Consider the following 13,839-nt stretch of genomic DNA (forward strand, 5'->3'; position numbering starts at 1 on the left):
TGGTTTGTAACAAACAGCCACTTACTTTATCAAGTCTTCCCGTGTAGTCATGCCTGAGCATTTATACACTGAAATTCATAATATCTTGTTGTAAATTACTGTCCCATTACTCTGTATCACAATTAGGGCAATGCATTGGTTATTTTTAACATAACCTACTTATCCATAAATTTCATTGCAGGATGGTGAAATAGTAATACAGAACATTTCATGAAAATGAAACACTAGATCTGATAGTGATGCAAACCACTGAGAATATCACATAAGGTTCCTTTCAACTCCAGCATTCCTTGATGAAAAACTTTCAGTTTGGCAAGCCTTGATCATCAGCAAGCCTTTACCTCTACTCTTATGTTTGAAAGTAGTGCAACTAAGTTAAAAAGAGAAATGCATGTGGTTACTAAAGTAGTACATAAAAGCAAACTCCAAAAAATTTTCAAGTATTTGTGAGTAGTGGGAGATGCCACAGTGCTACTGCCTTTTACAGGTTAACAAAGAGGGACAGACAAAACACCTAAGGTTGAACTGGAGCCTTCACATCCATTTGGTCTCAAGAGGCTACACTACTGAACTCACAGGTCACTGGGCCCCTGCTCTCTCCTTGGGCTGAGGGTCACTCAGTTAGGGATACACTGCATTAGCACTCCTTCCACAAAGTTCATTCAAGAAAACACACACTGGCAAGCAATGCAAATATTCCAAATGTGGAACAGGATGAATACCTCTCACAACCACGCTGTAAACAAGTCCACTTAGCAAAGCTTGTCATTCAAATAGCCACTCCTTCAACTCCATATTGGCTCGCAGATGGTCATTCTCTGTCACCAGACTGAAGAACAATCATTATCCCCACTGTACCAATCTCCAGTTTGTGAAAATGAACTAACAATTTAAGGAACTACCGTCCCTTCCCCACATGATATTCTCTGTGTGTCTATCTTCTTCATTATGTCTGACCATCCATCATTATTAGCTCTTCCCCAGCCACACCAGCACCTGTTGGAGGCAGCTTTTTGACATTCCACAGATTTGCATGTGTTAAACTCCCTCAGACAAAGTTTGAGGAAATAATTCCAGCTGAAAAAAGAAATCCATATTCACATATAATAAATATGTCCATCTTGGCTATATGATCAAGAACTAGAGAACACTTGATTATGCACAAATTATTAAATATAAAAGAAAAGGAAAAAAAAAGCCTGAAGTTTGGATCACATACCAAAACAAGCGCAAGACTGGAAATAATTAGAAAATTCTGCATCAAGAAAGTTTAACATTTTTTTAAAAAACAACAAAACTTTGAGGTATTTATGTATTTGAAGATACATAAATTCTCAGATTATGAAAATACAAAGTTACAATCAGATGAAAAAGTAATAAAACTATTTGAAGATTGTATTTTTTATATATAGACATATGGCTTTTAACTTACAAGTTCCTGGAAGTAAGAATTCATTTATAATTACATAGGAAGGAAAAACTCTTATCAGCAATATTGTTTATATAAATCATTCTCACTGACCTTGCATACATGTAGGATACCAAATTACTAATTTTCTGAAAACTTATGTCTTTGATCAAATAAACATGTGAAACATAAAAGGATTTCAGAAGCAATACTGCTTCATTCTCAAGTTCCCATATTAAACTGTTTCCTCTCTGCACCCATCATTTCAAAGACCATCTGACTTCAGAGTTTTGGGTTTAATAAGTTATGTGTTGGTGTTCAGGGTGAGGGGCACGTATTAACCTGATGTAACATTTAAAATCTACATGATTCTAAAATTAAGGAAAATAAGTTCTGTCATTGACCTTTTGAAAAAAGAAAATAACACAGCAATGGGCCTCAGCCCTAGAAGGTTCTTACCCGCAGGGCTTCAATGACAAGGTCTCTGGCCTCGAGCTCCCCTTCCATTACGCTGAGGAGCATCCGAAGCTCCGATTTGCTGAGGGTGTCCACATCAAACTGTTTTTTCTGTAACACAAATTTTTTAAATTTTAGGAATTTACTCTTAGGAACAGTATACACACCCTAAAGGTATGTGATGGGTCATGTCTACCCCAGTGGCTCAACAAATCCCAGAAGCACTGGGGCCCTGCTCTGCCCTGACCTTCTAGGAGGAGGGCTAAATGTCATAAAGCCCATATCCCAAATCCTCCCTGAAGGAGATCTATTTTCCCAACCTGCCTACTTGCCTGGATTCAGAACGTCTTAAAATTGCAGCACAAATAACCAGTCCCTGAAGTCTGTATCAAAATAGGACAGTGTATGCTGGGGAAAAGTGGTGAGGGTGGCTAAGGAAGTACGGGAATATATTCCTAGAAGGGCCCCAGTGTAAAGGCTCCTGGGAGATTACTGTAAATTCCAGGACATCCAATAATAACAGGTCATGTTTACAGAACACTCTTCAGCAGAGGCAACCAGCTGGCAGCCTACAGCCAGATCTGGCCCACAGATATGTTACTTGGGCTACAAAGTGTTTTGTATTTTCACTCAGCCATCATTTGAAAAAACCTGAAGATGTCACCGAAAACTCCAGGTCTCTGACTTCTCTTCAAAATGCAGATGACTGGGTAAGCCCAGGTGCACATTCCTGCAGGGCAATAATCCACAGAGCCAAGCAGAGCAGCTCCCTGAGAGGGAACAGGCTCTTTACTTTGCTGCTCCCCTTCCATCCCCCAACACACTCACACAGACACGCGGGGCCGGCATATGTACTTTCGAGAGGCCTGGCCCACCTCCCGCGTACTCCGGGTGCGCTGAGGGGTCAGCTGAGTCAGACCCTGCCGTATGGTTTTCTTTCTCATGTGATGCCTCTGTAGCTCCCTGCCATTCCAAAGGCAGGCTGAGGTTGGAATAAATAAGCCTTCCAGAGTCCCAGCTACAGCAGGACGCATATGCCCCATGGCCTTGGGGGTGAGAATCCTCACCCATTACTTTTCCAGCCCCGCTGTCTTCTCCTCTGCCTTCCTTCCTTGGTGACTGCATCCAATCTCACCACCTTCAGTCCCACTGGTACACCACCGATTCCCAGTACTTCTGTCCCCAACCCTGCCTGCCTTCCTCCCAGGTGTTACAGCAGGTGTTCTGACAGACACCTCACACGGGAGCTGCGGAAGGATGAGTCAGCACGGCCACAGCCCGGTCTGGGTGAGACCACTGCCCGAGCTCCCTCCACCACCCGCACTTCTGTGGCACTCTTCTGTGGAGACTCACCGACAAACCCAAGCACTGTAAGGAGGGGGACACATGGTCACCCCCAAATGTCTCAGAACCCCCAAAACCTCAGAAGCCATTCTTAAGGACATTCCAAAACATTACTTCACTTTTACATAGCATCCACTGGTATCCAAAGTATTCACAAAGAATCAAGTTTAATCTGTAAGACAGTGTCACCTCTACTTTTCAGGTAAGAAAACCACAACTCAGAGAAGCTGGATAATGTACCCAGTTAGTGCAACCAGGACATGGCCAACTATAATGATGTGTTATGACTTGTCTGTGCACTTCATCAGCACAATGCCAACATCTAGAGATGAGACATGGTGCCATGCTACCCACCCGCTAATGGAACTAGTTTAGCGCCTATGTACCTGATCCCACACTATCCCTGTGATGACACAAAAGTAAACACAGGAAGCCCATAAATGATTCCAGAGGCTTTCAAACAGGCTTGCCCACAACTAGTCACTTTTTAGTGTCAAAAGAACCTTCTGGAGGAAGATAATAAAATAAAGGGGAAAGAGAACAGACCTAGCTGGCTCTCCAAAGAAAAGTTTTAAAATGATCTTCCTCTTAAAGTCATTTATTTTTTGCTCATACATTAGAGCAGTTATTTCAAAAGGCAGGGGGTAAGGATGGAAAAAAAGAATAACCTATATCAACTTTAAGGATGCATAGTTCTCAGAGATCCTGGCTTAGAAGGTTAATTTAGGGATACTCCCTATGAGCAGTAAAATCCAACATGCCAGGGCTCAGATCCTGCTCCACCATGCTATGGTATTGCACAGGTCTTCAACCCGGTTGTTCCCAAACTCAGGCACAGAGCTCATTTGGATTCCTTGGTAACGCCGACCACTGGGCTCCACCCCTGGAGCTTCTGATCCGGTAGGTCGGAGGTGGGACCTGGGAATCTGCTTTTCTAACAAGCGAATGCTGCCGCTCCTGGGCCAAGGACTACACTTGGAGAAGCATTTCTGTAAGTTATCTGAGTCTGTTTTCTCATCTATGTAATAAAAATCTTAACATCTACCCTGCAAAATTCTTGTGAGGATTAAACAAAAGCGTACAAATGAAGTAAGTGCTAAATAAAGACAGGTGATTGTTATTACTAAAGCTGAGGGCACCCAAATGTTTTACGTAGGGAAGAGGGGACTATTGGCTATAAACCTATTTCTTTGAAAATCTACCAGCCCAAGTTCAATAAACTCAGTTTATTGACTATGATGAAAGACAGATTCTTTTACCCTGTTTTTTACCACTGAGATGGGAAAGTGGGAGAATAATCTACAATTCTTATGTACGTTAGAGGGTAATATTTTATTAATACTGCTTCTGGTTGTTTTAAAGATTTTAATTAATTGCATATTTTATTGTCCTTGTTTCCCTGAAGCTTTGGAAGCAAAGCACTCCATATAAAAACTAATAAGTTATATATAAAAGACATTGCCAAGATTCTGATTCATATTCGAGACAGGAGAGCTTGCCCTGTTTCCACCGTCATCTATATCACACGTGACCTGCAATCAACACTTGTTTTTTAATATATCACCATCAATAAAAAGGGAATTCATTAAAATAAAAAACACTGTCACAAGGGTTCTTTCTAAACTATAGATTACATTACACAGAATGTTAAAAAAAACCTCCCTCATCAAAATATATTAAGTGACATATTTTAAATATGTAGTATGTCTATATGCCTGCTGCTCCCTCCCCTACACCTCTCACTCCTGTTTTCTCACTAAAACACTACTATTTCTTGGCCTTCAATAATAAAAATATTGAATAATATTTTCAAATTGTCATCCTCCAATGCTTGATGTTTCCATCCACTATTCTGGCAACACAGAGTAAAGGAAAATACATAAAAATATGTTAGAGGTCCTAAGACCCCAGATATGTTATAAATAAACTCAAAGTCTTGGTATTTTTAGAAAAATAAAGAAGCCCACTGGCAAAAATCCCCATAAAAAACAGTCTTACTGTTTCATACGAAATGGCGTTTATCTGACTTGATGGACATATGGTACAAAAGTACTTAGATACAGAAAAGTAAGTATTGAGATTTTTTTGGTTTAAAAGGAAAATACTTGTTCTAAATCTTATATTTTATTAAACCACTTTATTGAGGTGTGATTGTCATACAAAATGCTGTACATGTTTAAGGTACACAAGTTGATGAGTTTAGAGATAAGTATATACCCATGAAAACCATGACCACAATCTATATCATTAATAAATCCATTACCTTCAAAAGTTTTGTCCCATGCTTTTCTTGGATAAATTTTGTATTTTAAAAGAGTACCTTGACTACCTAATTTTCAAAAGAAGACACAAGACAGGATAGATCCAGATGCCACCACTGACGTAAGAAATAAGGATCTCCCTCAGGGCACCAGCAGAAACATGATGCCCACCCTCAAAAAAAAAAAAACACAGCCAGAATGTTCACAAGCTAAGCTTTATCGTGACTACTTTTGCTTTTCCACTTCACAAAGAAAAATCCAAATCATTTTGCAGTGATGCTGAGGCACTAAAATTAAAAAGGGCCTGCTTGATTTCAACTCCACAGGCCCCTCCCCTGCTTGTCACGTTTGATGTTTGCCAGGAAAAGTACTCGAGAAAAGAGCTTCTTAACACCTAGTTTTAAAAATCTGGCACAAGCAGCTTAAACTAATCCAGGGTCTGGTCATCAAACAGAGAGCAAGCCTTCTCTGGGACATGAACAAATGTAGGTAGGAAAGAGGCGTCAACCTCAAACTCTTGCTGTTCAATAAAGCAATTTTCAACAGCTCTGCATTACTTGGGATGGGCACGGGGAGGACACTTCTCACACAGGCTCTGAGAGAAGGGAAGGAGAAAGAAGACAAAATAGAACTGGGCTGAATTACATCACCTTAAATTGCCAGAACTGAACAGGCCAATACCAGTGTCCTCCACCAAAATATCCACACCCACCTCACCCCATAAATCTAAAATACTAGGTTTATGTAGGGAACTCTGCAATCACAGCCAAATAGGACCAGAGGACCCTTACATCCTTTGGGAATTGATGGAGTCAGCACATTGATGGTTGCCAAAAAGACTTTAGAAGATATTATGAGTCACAGTGGCAGAAGCGATCCTCAGACCTTCGTGCAAACACATCAGTTACTGTGAGAATCAGTTATGGAGCAAACACAAAGCTGGACATGTTCTCTTGCTCTTTCCAAGAACGCCAAGAGCATCTCCTCCAGTTTCAGATCTACTGGGCTGTGCGTACATTTGATCAATGAATTTACCACCTAGGGTAGCGGGAAGGTGAGGTGCCTGAGTAGAGATGCACTAGAAGGACCTTATTTCTCCTCTTTGGATCTCAGATTTCTCAGCAGTAAAATGAGAATGTTGTACTAAGTGCTTTTTAAACATCTCTTCCAACTCCTAAATGTCCTGATTTCACCTACCATCAGGGTACCTGGGTTACTGGACTTAAGGAATTTAGGTCATCCTATGAAGCCTTTAAGAAATATTGGAGGGAAATTGATTTTGCTTCTTTGCTCTGAAGTTTCAGAAAGATATTTCCTCTCAGTTTAATGGTGCATACTAATAATTAATAATGCATTTAGACTTATGCAAGCAAGATTTATGCTGTGGGGATGAATGAGAAAGACTGTGAAGAAGGAAAAGTGATGAAACCCATCTTGAAATTTCAAGGAGAAAATAAAAATTTGAAGACTGTATCAGTAACAAGAAAGCATGTAAATCTAACTGTGCAGATACATGGAACATTTAAAATGTTATGAAAATGTGAATTTAGCCAATCATAAGGATTTTCATGAAAAGTACATACTTCCATGTTCTAAAATTATTTCAAATCTGTGAAGTTTCTTCTTACTTTGAGATTATTCTTCCTGCTTTCTCTCTACAGAGAGGAAGGTATGTTCCTGATAGGGTTTGCATGCCTCTGATTCTGTTCTTCCTAATCCTTTTTCCTCTACTTCATCTGAATCCCGTCTTTCTTCAGAATATAGCTCAAATCCTACTTTCGTATGTCTTTCCAGACTCCAGAAATCTCTCCTCTCCATTCAGTCTTAGAATTTGTTCTACTACTTCCAGTGGCACTTAATCACGTTCTGCCTTGTATATTTCCTCATATCAAACTTACTTACCTACATTAATATCCATTCTCTCACCTACTAGATGTGTCAGAACAGCAAAAGTATGACATACTCACATGCTTTTACCTGACATGTATCCTCCCCACCTTTGTTATCAAATGCCTATTTCACCCAATGTACATACAAAGCATGTAAATGATATGTACATGATACACCAGTCTCATTAAGACACAGTGTCAGGGCCCACTCTAGGGACAACTAAGTAACTGGTCAATCATTTCCATTCACCGCTTCAATAACCATTTAGAGTAAACTTGGTGTGTGGCTTTAAAGCAAGATAGTGAGGGGTTGGGGTTAGCTCTCCTGGCCCTGTACCTCAAACCTACCACACTGCCTGGGGTCTTGCCTGCAAGACAAGCAACTCAGTGTTGCTTGGAAGGAGGTAAAACTGAAAAGATAATCTAGTATCAGGAAGGAAACATAGTAATGGACGTGACTAATTATAAGTACAGTAATACCGGACTGAAAAGAGGAAAAGTGGCTCACTTATGGGTGGCAGCCTCTGATAATCAAGTACAACTACCTCCCTCTTTTTCATCCTTTTAGATCTCCTCTCTATCTCCATTTCCTCTTTGGAATAAAAGGACTATATTACAGATAAAACAAATGTCTATTTCATCCTCTCAGGTTTTCAATGTTCCATCAGCCCTACATGGCACACAGATCAATCATCTTCACATGTGAGCTGGCATCCAGATCCAATTATTGTCCCTTAAGAACCTTATAATGCATTGGAGAATATCATCTTGATTATCTGTAGGTGGCAAATGGCAGCACGCTGGTTTTCCTATGCAGAGGCTGAGACATGGACCGCTAAATGATTTAGCTACAAAGCCGTTTTGTGAAAGAACGCAAGCCGTTGGAATCATCCTGTTGTCTTTTCAGTGAAATATAAATAGTTAAAACCAAAACATTTACAAACTAGCATCCATTCCACATAGCAATGTTAAACTTGATTATACTGTACTTACTAGAATAAGCTTCTAAATCAATCCTCAACCTATTTGGTTATTTACTGGCAATTTATGCCAAGAGAGCAATTTTTTTCTCCTAAAATCAGGATTTCTATGTGGATGGCATCATATTGTACAGTACATTAATAGCATGATCTAATTTTTGCATAAGTTATTTACACTAAACAAATTTTTAAAATCTTTGCTATCAAGGTTGTCCTCATTATCAACATCTCTCTTGTAACTGTTCTCCATTTCTTTACCTAATTTCAAAGACAAAAGACAAGTTTCCTTTTCCATGTTACATAAGACCTGCAAAGGAGCTCCTATAGAGAAGAATGCAATCAAGTGCATTCAAATAAAGTCTCCTTCTAAAGCACTACTCAGACCTGCTTAGGTGGCAAAGTCTGTGGGGGCGGACGGGGGAGAAACTGCTCCATCCCTCCTCGGCATATTCAAAGTTGAATTCTAGTCCCATATTTCTGGACATTTGCAGTCTATTCCAAAGCCTTGCCTACCTTCTTCCTGCCCACGCTTTCCTTTTATTCCTTTTTCCTGTTGTTTCCAAACTTCCTGCATTTCTGCCTTGACACCCTTCTCAATCATTCCCTCCTCCACACCCAAGTGGGGGATTTGGTCTTGGCTCTATTATTACAAGAATTCAGGAAGGGAGGGGTGCAGTTGCCACCCCACCACCATATTCCCACCTTAACCATTACCCGGAAGCTAGAAAACCTAAAGGGAAAACTAACAGTGTTAGAAATTAAATTTTTTAAAGATCTGAAACATCATTGACAAATAACTTGGAAAGGGACAATATACAAACAAAAATCAGAAAAGAATCAGTGTCATCTTTCTGAAACAAGAGAGTTCTGTAATATCTATAATTTTAATTATTATAAATCACAAGCCTGTAATTTCATTATAATCTGGTAACACAGAAAGTAAAATTTCCAATTAACCAATCAACTAAGTATATGACGTAGCTTCTTGGTGAGTGGCAATTTTTTTATTCAATAAATAGCAGTGAAACACTACCATGTGCCTGGCCCTATGCTTAACCTTTGCTTTCTTTTATAAACAAAACCCACACAGCTCTTCTTGAGGAAGAGGGCTGCTTTCTCCCAGCCATGGCCTTGCTGTCTATATGATCAACAGCAGGTATCTGTAAATGGCTGAGTCAGTCCTAAGTCTGTAAAACATTTTCTCACCTCATAAAGTTACATGAAATACAAGAGGACAGAATCAACTAGAAATGTAGCATAGACATGGATTCAATCGGAGAGGACAAGTACCTTTCTCTAAGACAAAATTGCTCCTGTGAGAAATATAGCAAGATTACAATACCAACAACAATAATAAAGTTAAAAATAAAACGGTGTAAACAAATATATACAACCTATTAAGAAGAAAAAAAGTGAAAAGCATCACATTGAAAACAGCTTTATTCTAATCTGGGGGAATATTTTATTCTAACTTCTTTGCTTCTAAACTATTTTTCTAAAGCACATAGTTGAGATTGAAACCACTATGCTCATCTAGCCTGAAAGCCCCTCGTAAATGCCCCAGGCCCCCCTCAAGGAATCTTAGCCACATATGCACATACCTTCCTGCAGTCTCCCTGTCCAAGTGCTTCCTGGATCTCAAGGCCCAGCTTGAATATCATCCTGTGAAATGTTGTCAGATCCTTTCACTAGGGACCCTCTCCATGATTCTTCCTCCCTAATGCAAATTATTTGTGCCTCTCATGGCACCATCGTCTCTGATTTGATTCCTTGGAATAGTTCTGTTTCTACCACTAGAATATATTACTTTAAGGCAGCAAAGATGTTACCTACGCTGTCTCTGTCTTGGTGTTTGGTAATACATGCTAAATCTAGATTACTTTCTGCTTAAAAATTATGCTGTGAAACTTTCAATATTCTGTAACTGCCATATCTGCAATTTAGTTTCTTTTTTAAAAGAGAGCTTAGCAAAATTGGTTAAGAAGAGTCTTTTCCTGCATTTACATTCAGTACTGTCACCTGGAAACAAAAATTCAAGGTGACAGCTGTTAATTTGTTTAACATTATTGTTGTGCGTGTAACAAAATCATTGTCCAAGCTTTTTCCTTGTCATCATTAACATGACAACAAAATTTATATCTTCTTTTTGTGTATTAGCTGCTTCAGAAAAGCCCAGAATGACAAGAATATTGGTCAGTTTCCTGAACAAAGCTCTGAAAAGAGCTCCATTTTCTCTTCACTCTTAGATTCTCTGGTGACAATGAAAAGCAGGAAGATTTCTGTTTTCCATACTGCCCTACCCATTAGGAGTTTTTTCAGAGTTGAAATAGCAATATAGCTTATAAAAGTCATCACATTTGGCTAGGCACTGAAAATAACCCAGGTTTCCCAGCATGGTTCACAGAAGACTATTAATATGGTCTTACTGAATAATGTAGCTGTTACCCAGCTTTACACTTGGATGCTTTCAGGATTTAAACAGCTAAGAGCAAGGATCACAAACTAAATTTAAAACACTCCACTCAAAATCATATTAAGTTGAAAACTATAAATTAAACTTGTCTCTAGGCAACAATCTAAACAGTTAAAACTTAGTGAAAACACTCACTTTCAAAAATAGCCTACTGCTTTAGGTCTCCATTGACTCATTACTGCCAAGTGTACATATAAAAATGCATAATATGTAAACCAATTTGAAGTGAAATAAATCTCTTAAATGCAAAAAAGAATTATTCCTTGCTAGAAACAAAAATGTAAGTCCTCAGTTTCCAGGAACCCAAAATGCATACAAATGTCTTTGATTTTTAATCATTAGAAAAGGAACAGTAACAGTGACAAATGTCATTCCTTTATCTTTTAATTTAAAAGTCAGTCTATAGGTCAAGTAGCTGATAGGAGAGGACCATTCCTCGATCAGTGGAAACTATCTGTGAAAGTAAAACAAAGTGCCCAGTTTACTGAAGAAGCCACCATGAAAATGTTACCGAAAAGTCAAATTACTCAAGAAAAACTCTTCGATTAAGAATTCTTGTTGCATGTCCTCAGAACTCAAGTGCAAATGATTTGTTACTCTACAGAAATGACAAAGAAGATTCACTTTCACAGATTTTCCATGTTTATCCCATTATATGATGATCAAATTCCCACCTACCTGAAATAAAAATCAGACTCTTGAAATGTTAAAAAGCAGAAAGGGAACACTGACCTTGTTACAACAAAATTCTGCCTGGCATCCAAGGTTCTGTTTACAATCTAACCAAATAAAACTGTACTGTACGTAAGCTACAGACCCTACGTCAGATGCTTGTGTTTGGTTTAATCCTTACGTGATTAAGATACGGAGGGTAGTAGAAAGAAGCCCATTCTGAGTCCTTTAGACAAACAGATTCAACCTTCCTGGGAAACGAAAAACAAACACACAGCCCTCTTTCTGTTCCCTCTCACTCCTCTTCCCTTACCATCTCTTGGGGATGAAGGTACCCAATGATTGCAACTTCCCAGAAAGGCTTGTTGTCTTAATACCTAGCTTCCTTACTGTACCTCACAGAAGGAAACTGATTCCCTGCATCACAAGTAGGCAAGTCTCATTTGAAACCTTAAGAAAGTTGCATTTCACATGCAAAGAATGAAAAATCAGTTTTCCTATAAGTTTGACATCCAAACTTGCCGGTTTTACATGTGGAAATCAGCGACCCTTCGCCTCCTCCTCCGTTTTTCCTTCTCTCCTTGTTTCTTTTCCTTCCCAGGCTCAGCTCCTCTCATCTCCTCCCCGCACACCTCGCCTCTCTCCCTCTTCAGAAAGCCCTACCTCTGAACAGAGGGAGGAACTGAAGACAGACTTGGCTATCGACACCTGCGCTCCCCTCTGCTGCCCCAGCACCGACTCTGCTCAGTTCACGGAAAGAACGGAGGGGCGTCCACGCTCCGCTCACTCCATCCCCCTGGAATCTCCGGCCGCAGTGGCGGGACCGCGCTGGCAAGGGTTGGTGCTCCCTGAGCTGCCGTTCTTTGCACACGCTTGCAGCTCCTGGGAAGCTGCTTTTCCCAAACTCCGAGAACGTTTCCACCCAGGAAATGTGGGTCTAGCCCTCCCCTCGCGTAGGAGCTGGAAACAATCATTGAGTCTCTGTGCACCGGATATATGCTGGGGGTGAAAGTGGGGACCAACAATGGATGCAAGCTGCTCAGCTTCTAGACCCCAGGGAAGGAGAACAATGTGTTGACACCAGGTGCTGAACCTCCACCTCGCCCGGGTTTCGTCTCGGGAAGAACGATGACCACCCCTCTCCAGCCGCCCCCACCCCTACACGACCCCAACCACCACCAGCCCCAAGTGATGGGGCAGCAGGCAACCAGGACCCAAAGTGCCGGCGCTCGGCCGCAGCAGTGCGCACAGCCGGGCGCGGGGCCTCTCACAGGGGGCCTCGGCAGCGAGCACACAATGGGCATCCCCACACCTGCTCGGCCACGGCCCGCCTTCCCCTAGCTGCCCGTCGGGTCCGCGGAGAGATGCCAGGCACCCCCGAGGCGCGCGCACACAACCACGCGCGCAGCAGGAGGCGAACAATGGGGGGTCAAGTTCGCCAGGAAACACACGCCAGCCCCCGCCCCTGGCCAAACCCGACCGCAGCGGAGGGAGCGGGAGCAGGGGTGGCACCGGACACACGCGGGGAGCCCCGAAACCGGACGGGTACGCCCGGCTTTCCGCGGGACTCGGGAAGCACAGGTCGGACCCCCAGTCCGAGCGGCCGCCTGGCTCCCCTCGACCGCGCCGCCGGTGTGAGGACACCGCGGGCAGGGGACATCCCGGGGAGGAGCGCCCTGGGGCGCGAGCCGGCCCCGGCCGGCACCCCGGCTCGCGTTTGCACCCTCCCCGCGCCGCCCCGGGACCTCGGTTACCGCGGCCTCCGCCGTGGCCCCCGCCGGGTCCTCCGGGGCGCGGGAGAAATCGGGCTCGCAGCTCGCGCCGTCCGTCGCCATCTTCCTGCTCTAGCGGATCCGAATGCGAGCTCGGAGCAGCGGCTCGGGGTTCAGCCCTCTCGGCGCGGGCGGCGCTTAACCCGCTGCGGTCCGGGGCCGCGGGCGCTCGCAGCCCGGCCGCCGCGCTCCTCCTCCCCTCGCCCGCCCCCGCCGCCTTAACCCGCGGCGCGCCGGAGCGCAGCCCGGCCCCGCCCTGCCGCCCGCGGGGTGCGAGCAGTGGGCGCCCGCCCCGGCCCGGGGGGCCCGCGCGCAGTGGGGGCTCAAAGCCCGGCGAGACGGGGACAACAGAGCCCCCAGGGGATTCGTGCGGCCCGGCCCCCAGCTAGCCGGTGGCGCGCGGACCGACCTAACGTCAGGCCTCCGGAATCTGAATTCTCCGTGAGGCTGGAGGACATCATCCTTCACTTCAGCCCCCTCTGCCCCACCGCTAGGATTCACAGAAGGCACCCCATTCTTTTTTTTCTTAAATTCGAGGGATTTTTTTTTTTTGCAAGACTGCTGCCAGGGCGTTTTACCCTCGT

At 42.9% G+C, this 13,839-nt stretch overlaps 1 protein-coding gene across 3 annotated transcripts in view; it reads right to left on the reverse strand.

Annotated features, from left to right (window-relative positions):
* Positions 1–13,451, reverse strand: part of CTTNBP2 (cortactin binding protein 2) — a 161,569-nt gene extending 148,118 nt beyond the window's left edge. Inside the window, exons 1-2 of one of the 3 annotated variants that reach the window (XM_036905678.2) lie at positions 13,238–13,448; positions 1,868–1,975 (exon numbers count right to left, since the gene is read on the reverse strand). In XM_036905678.2, coding sequence (XP_036761573.2) covers positions 1,868–1,975; positions 13,238–13,318 — 189 coding nt within the window. In that variant the 5' untranslated portion in view covers positions 13,319–13,448. Of the gene's footprint in view, positions 1–1,867; positions 1,976–13,237 lie in introns of all 3 variants that reach the window. The other 2 variants (XM_036905680.2, XM_036905679.2) reach the window with 2 other exon arrangements.
* Between the last annotated feature and the right edge of the window lie 388 nt (positions 13,452–13,839).

The sequence above is a fragment of the Manis pentadactyla genome, chromosome 7 (assembly GCF_030020395.1).
Source record: "Manis pentadactyla isolate mManPen7 chromosome 7, mManPen7.hap1, whole genome shotgun sequence".
Taxonomy (NCBI): Eukaryota; Metazoa; Chordata; class Mammalia; order Pholidota; family Manidae; genus Manis; species Manis pentadactyla.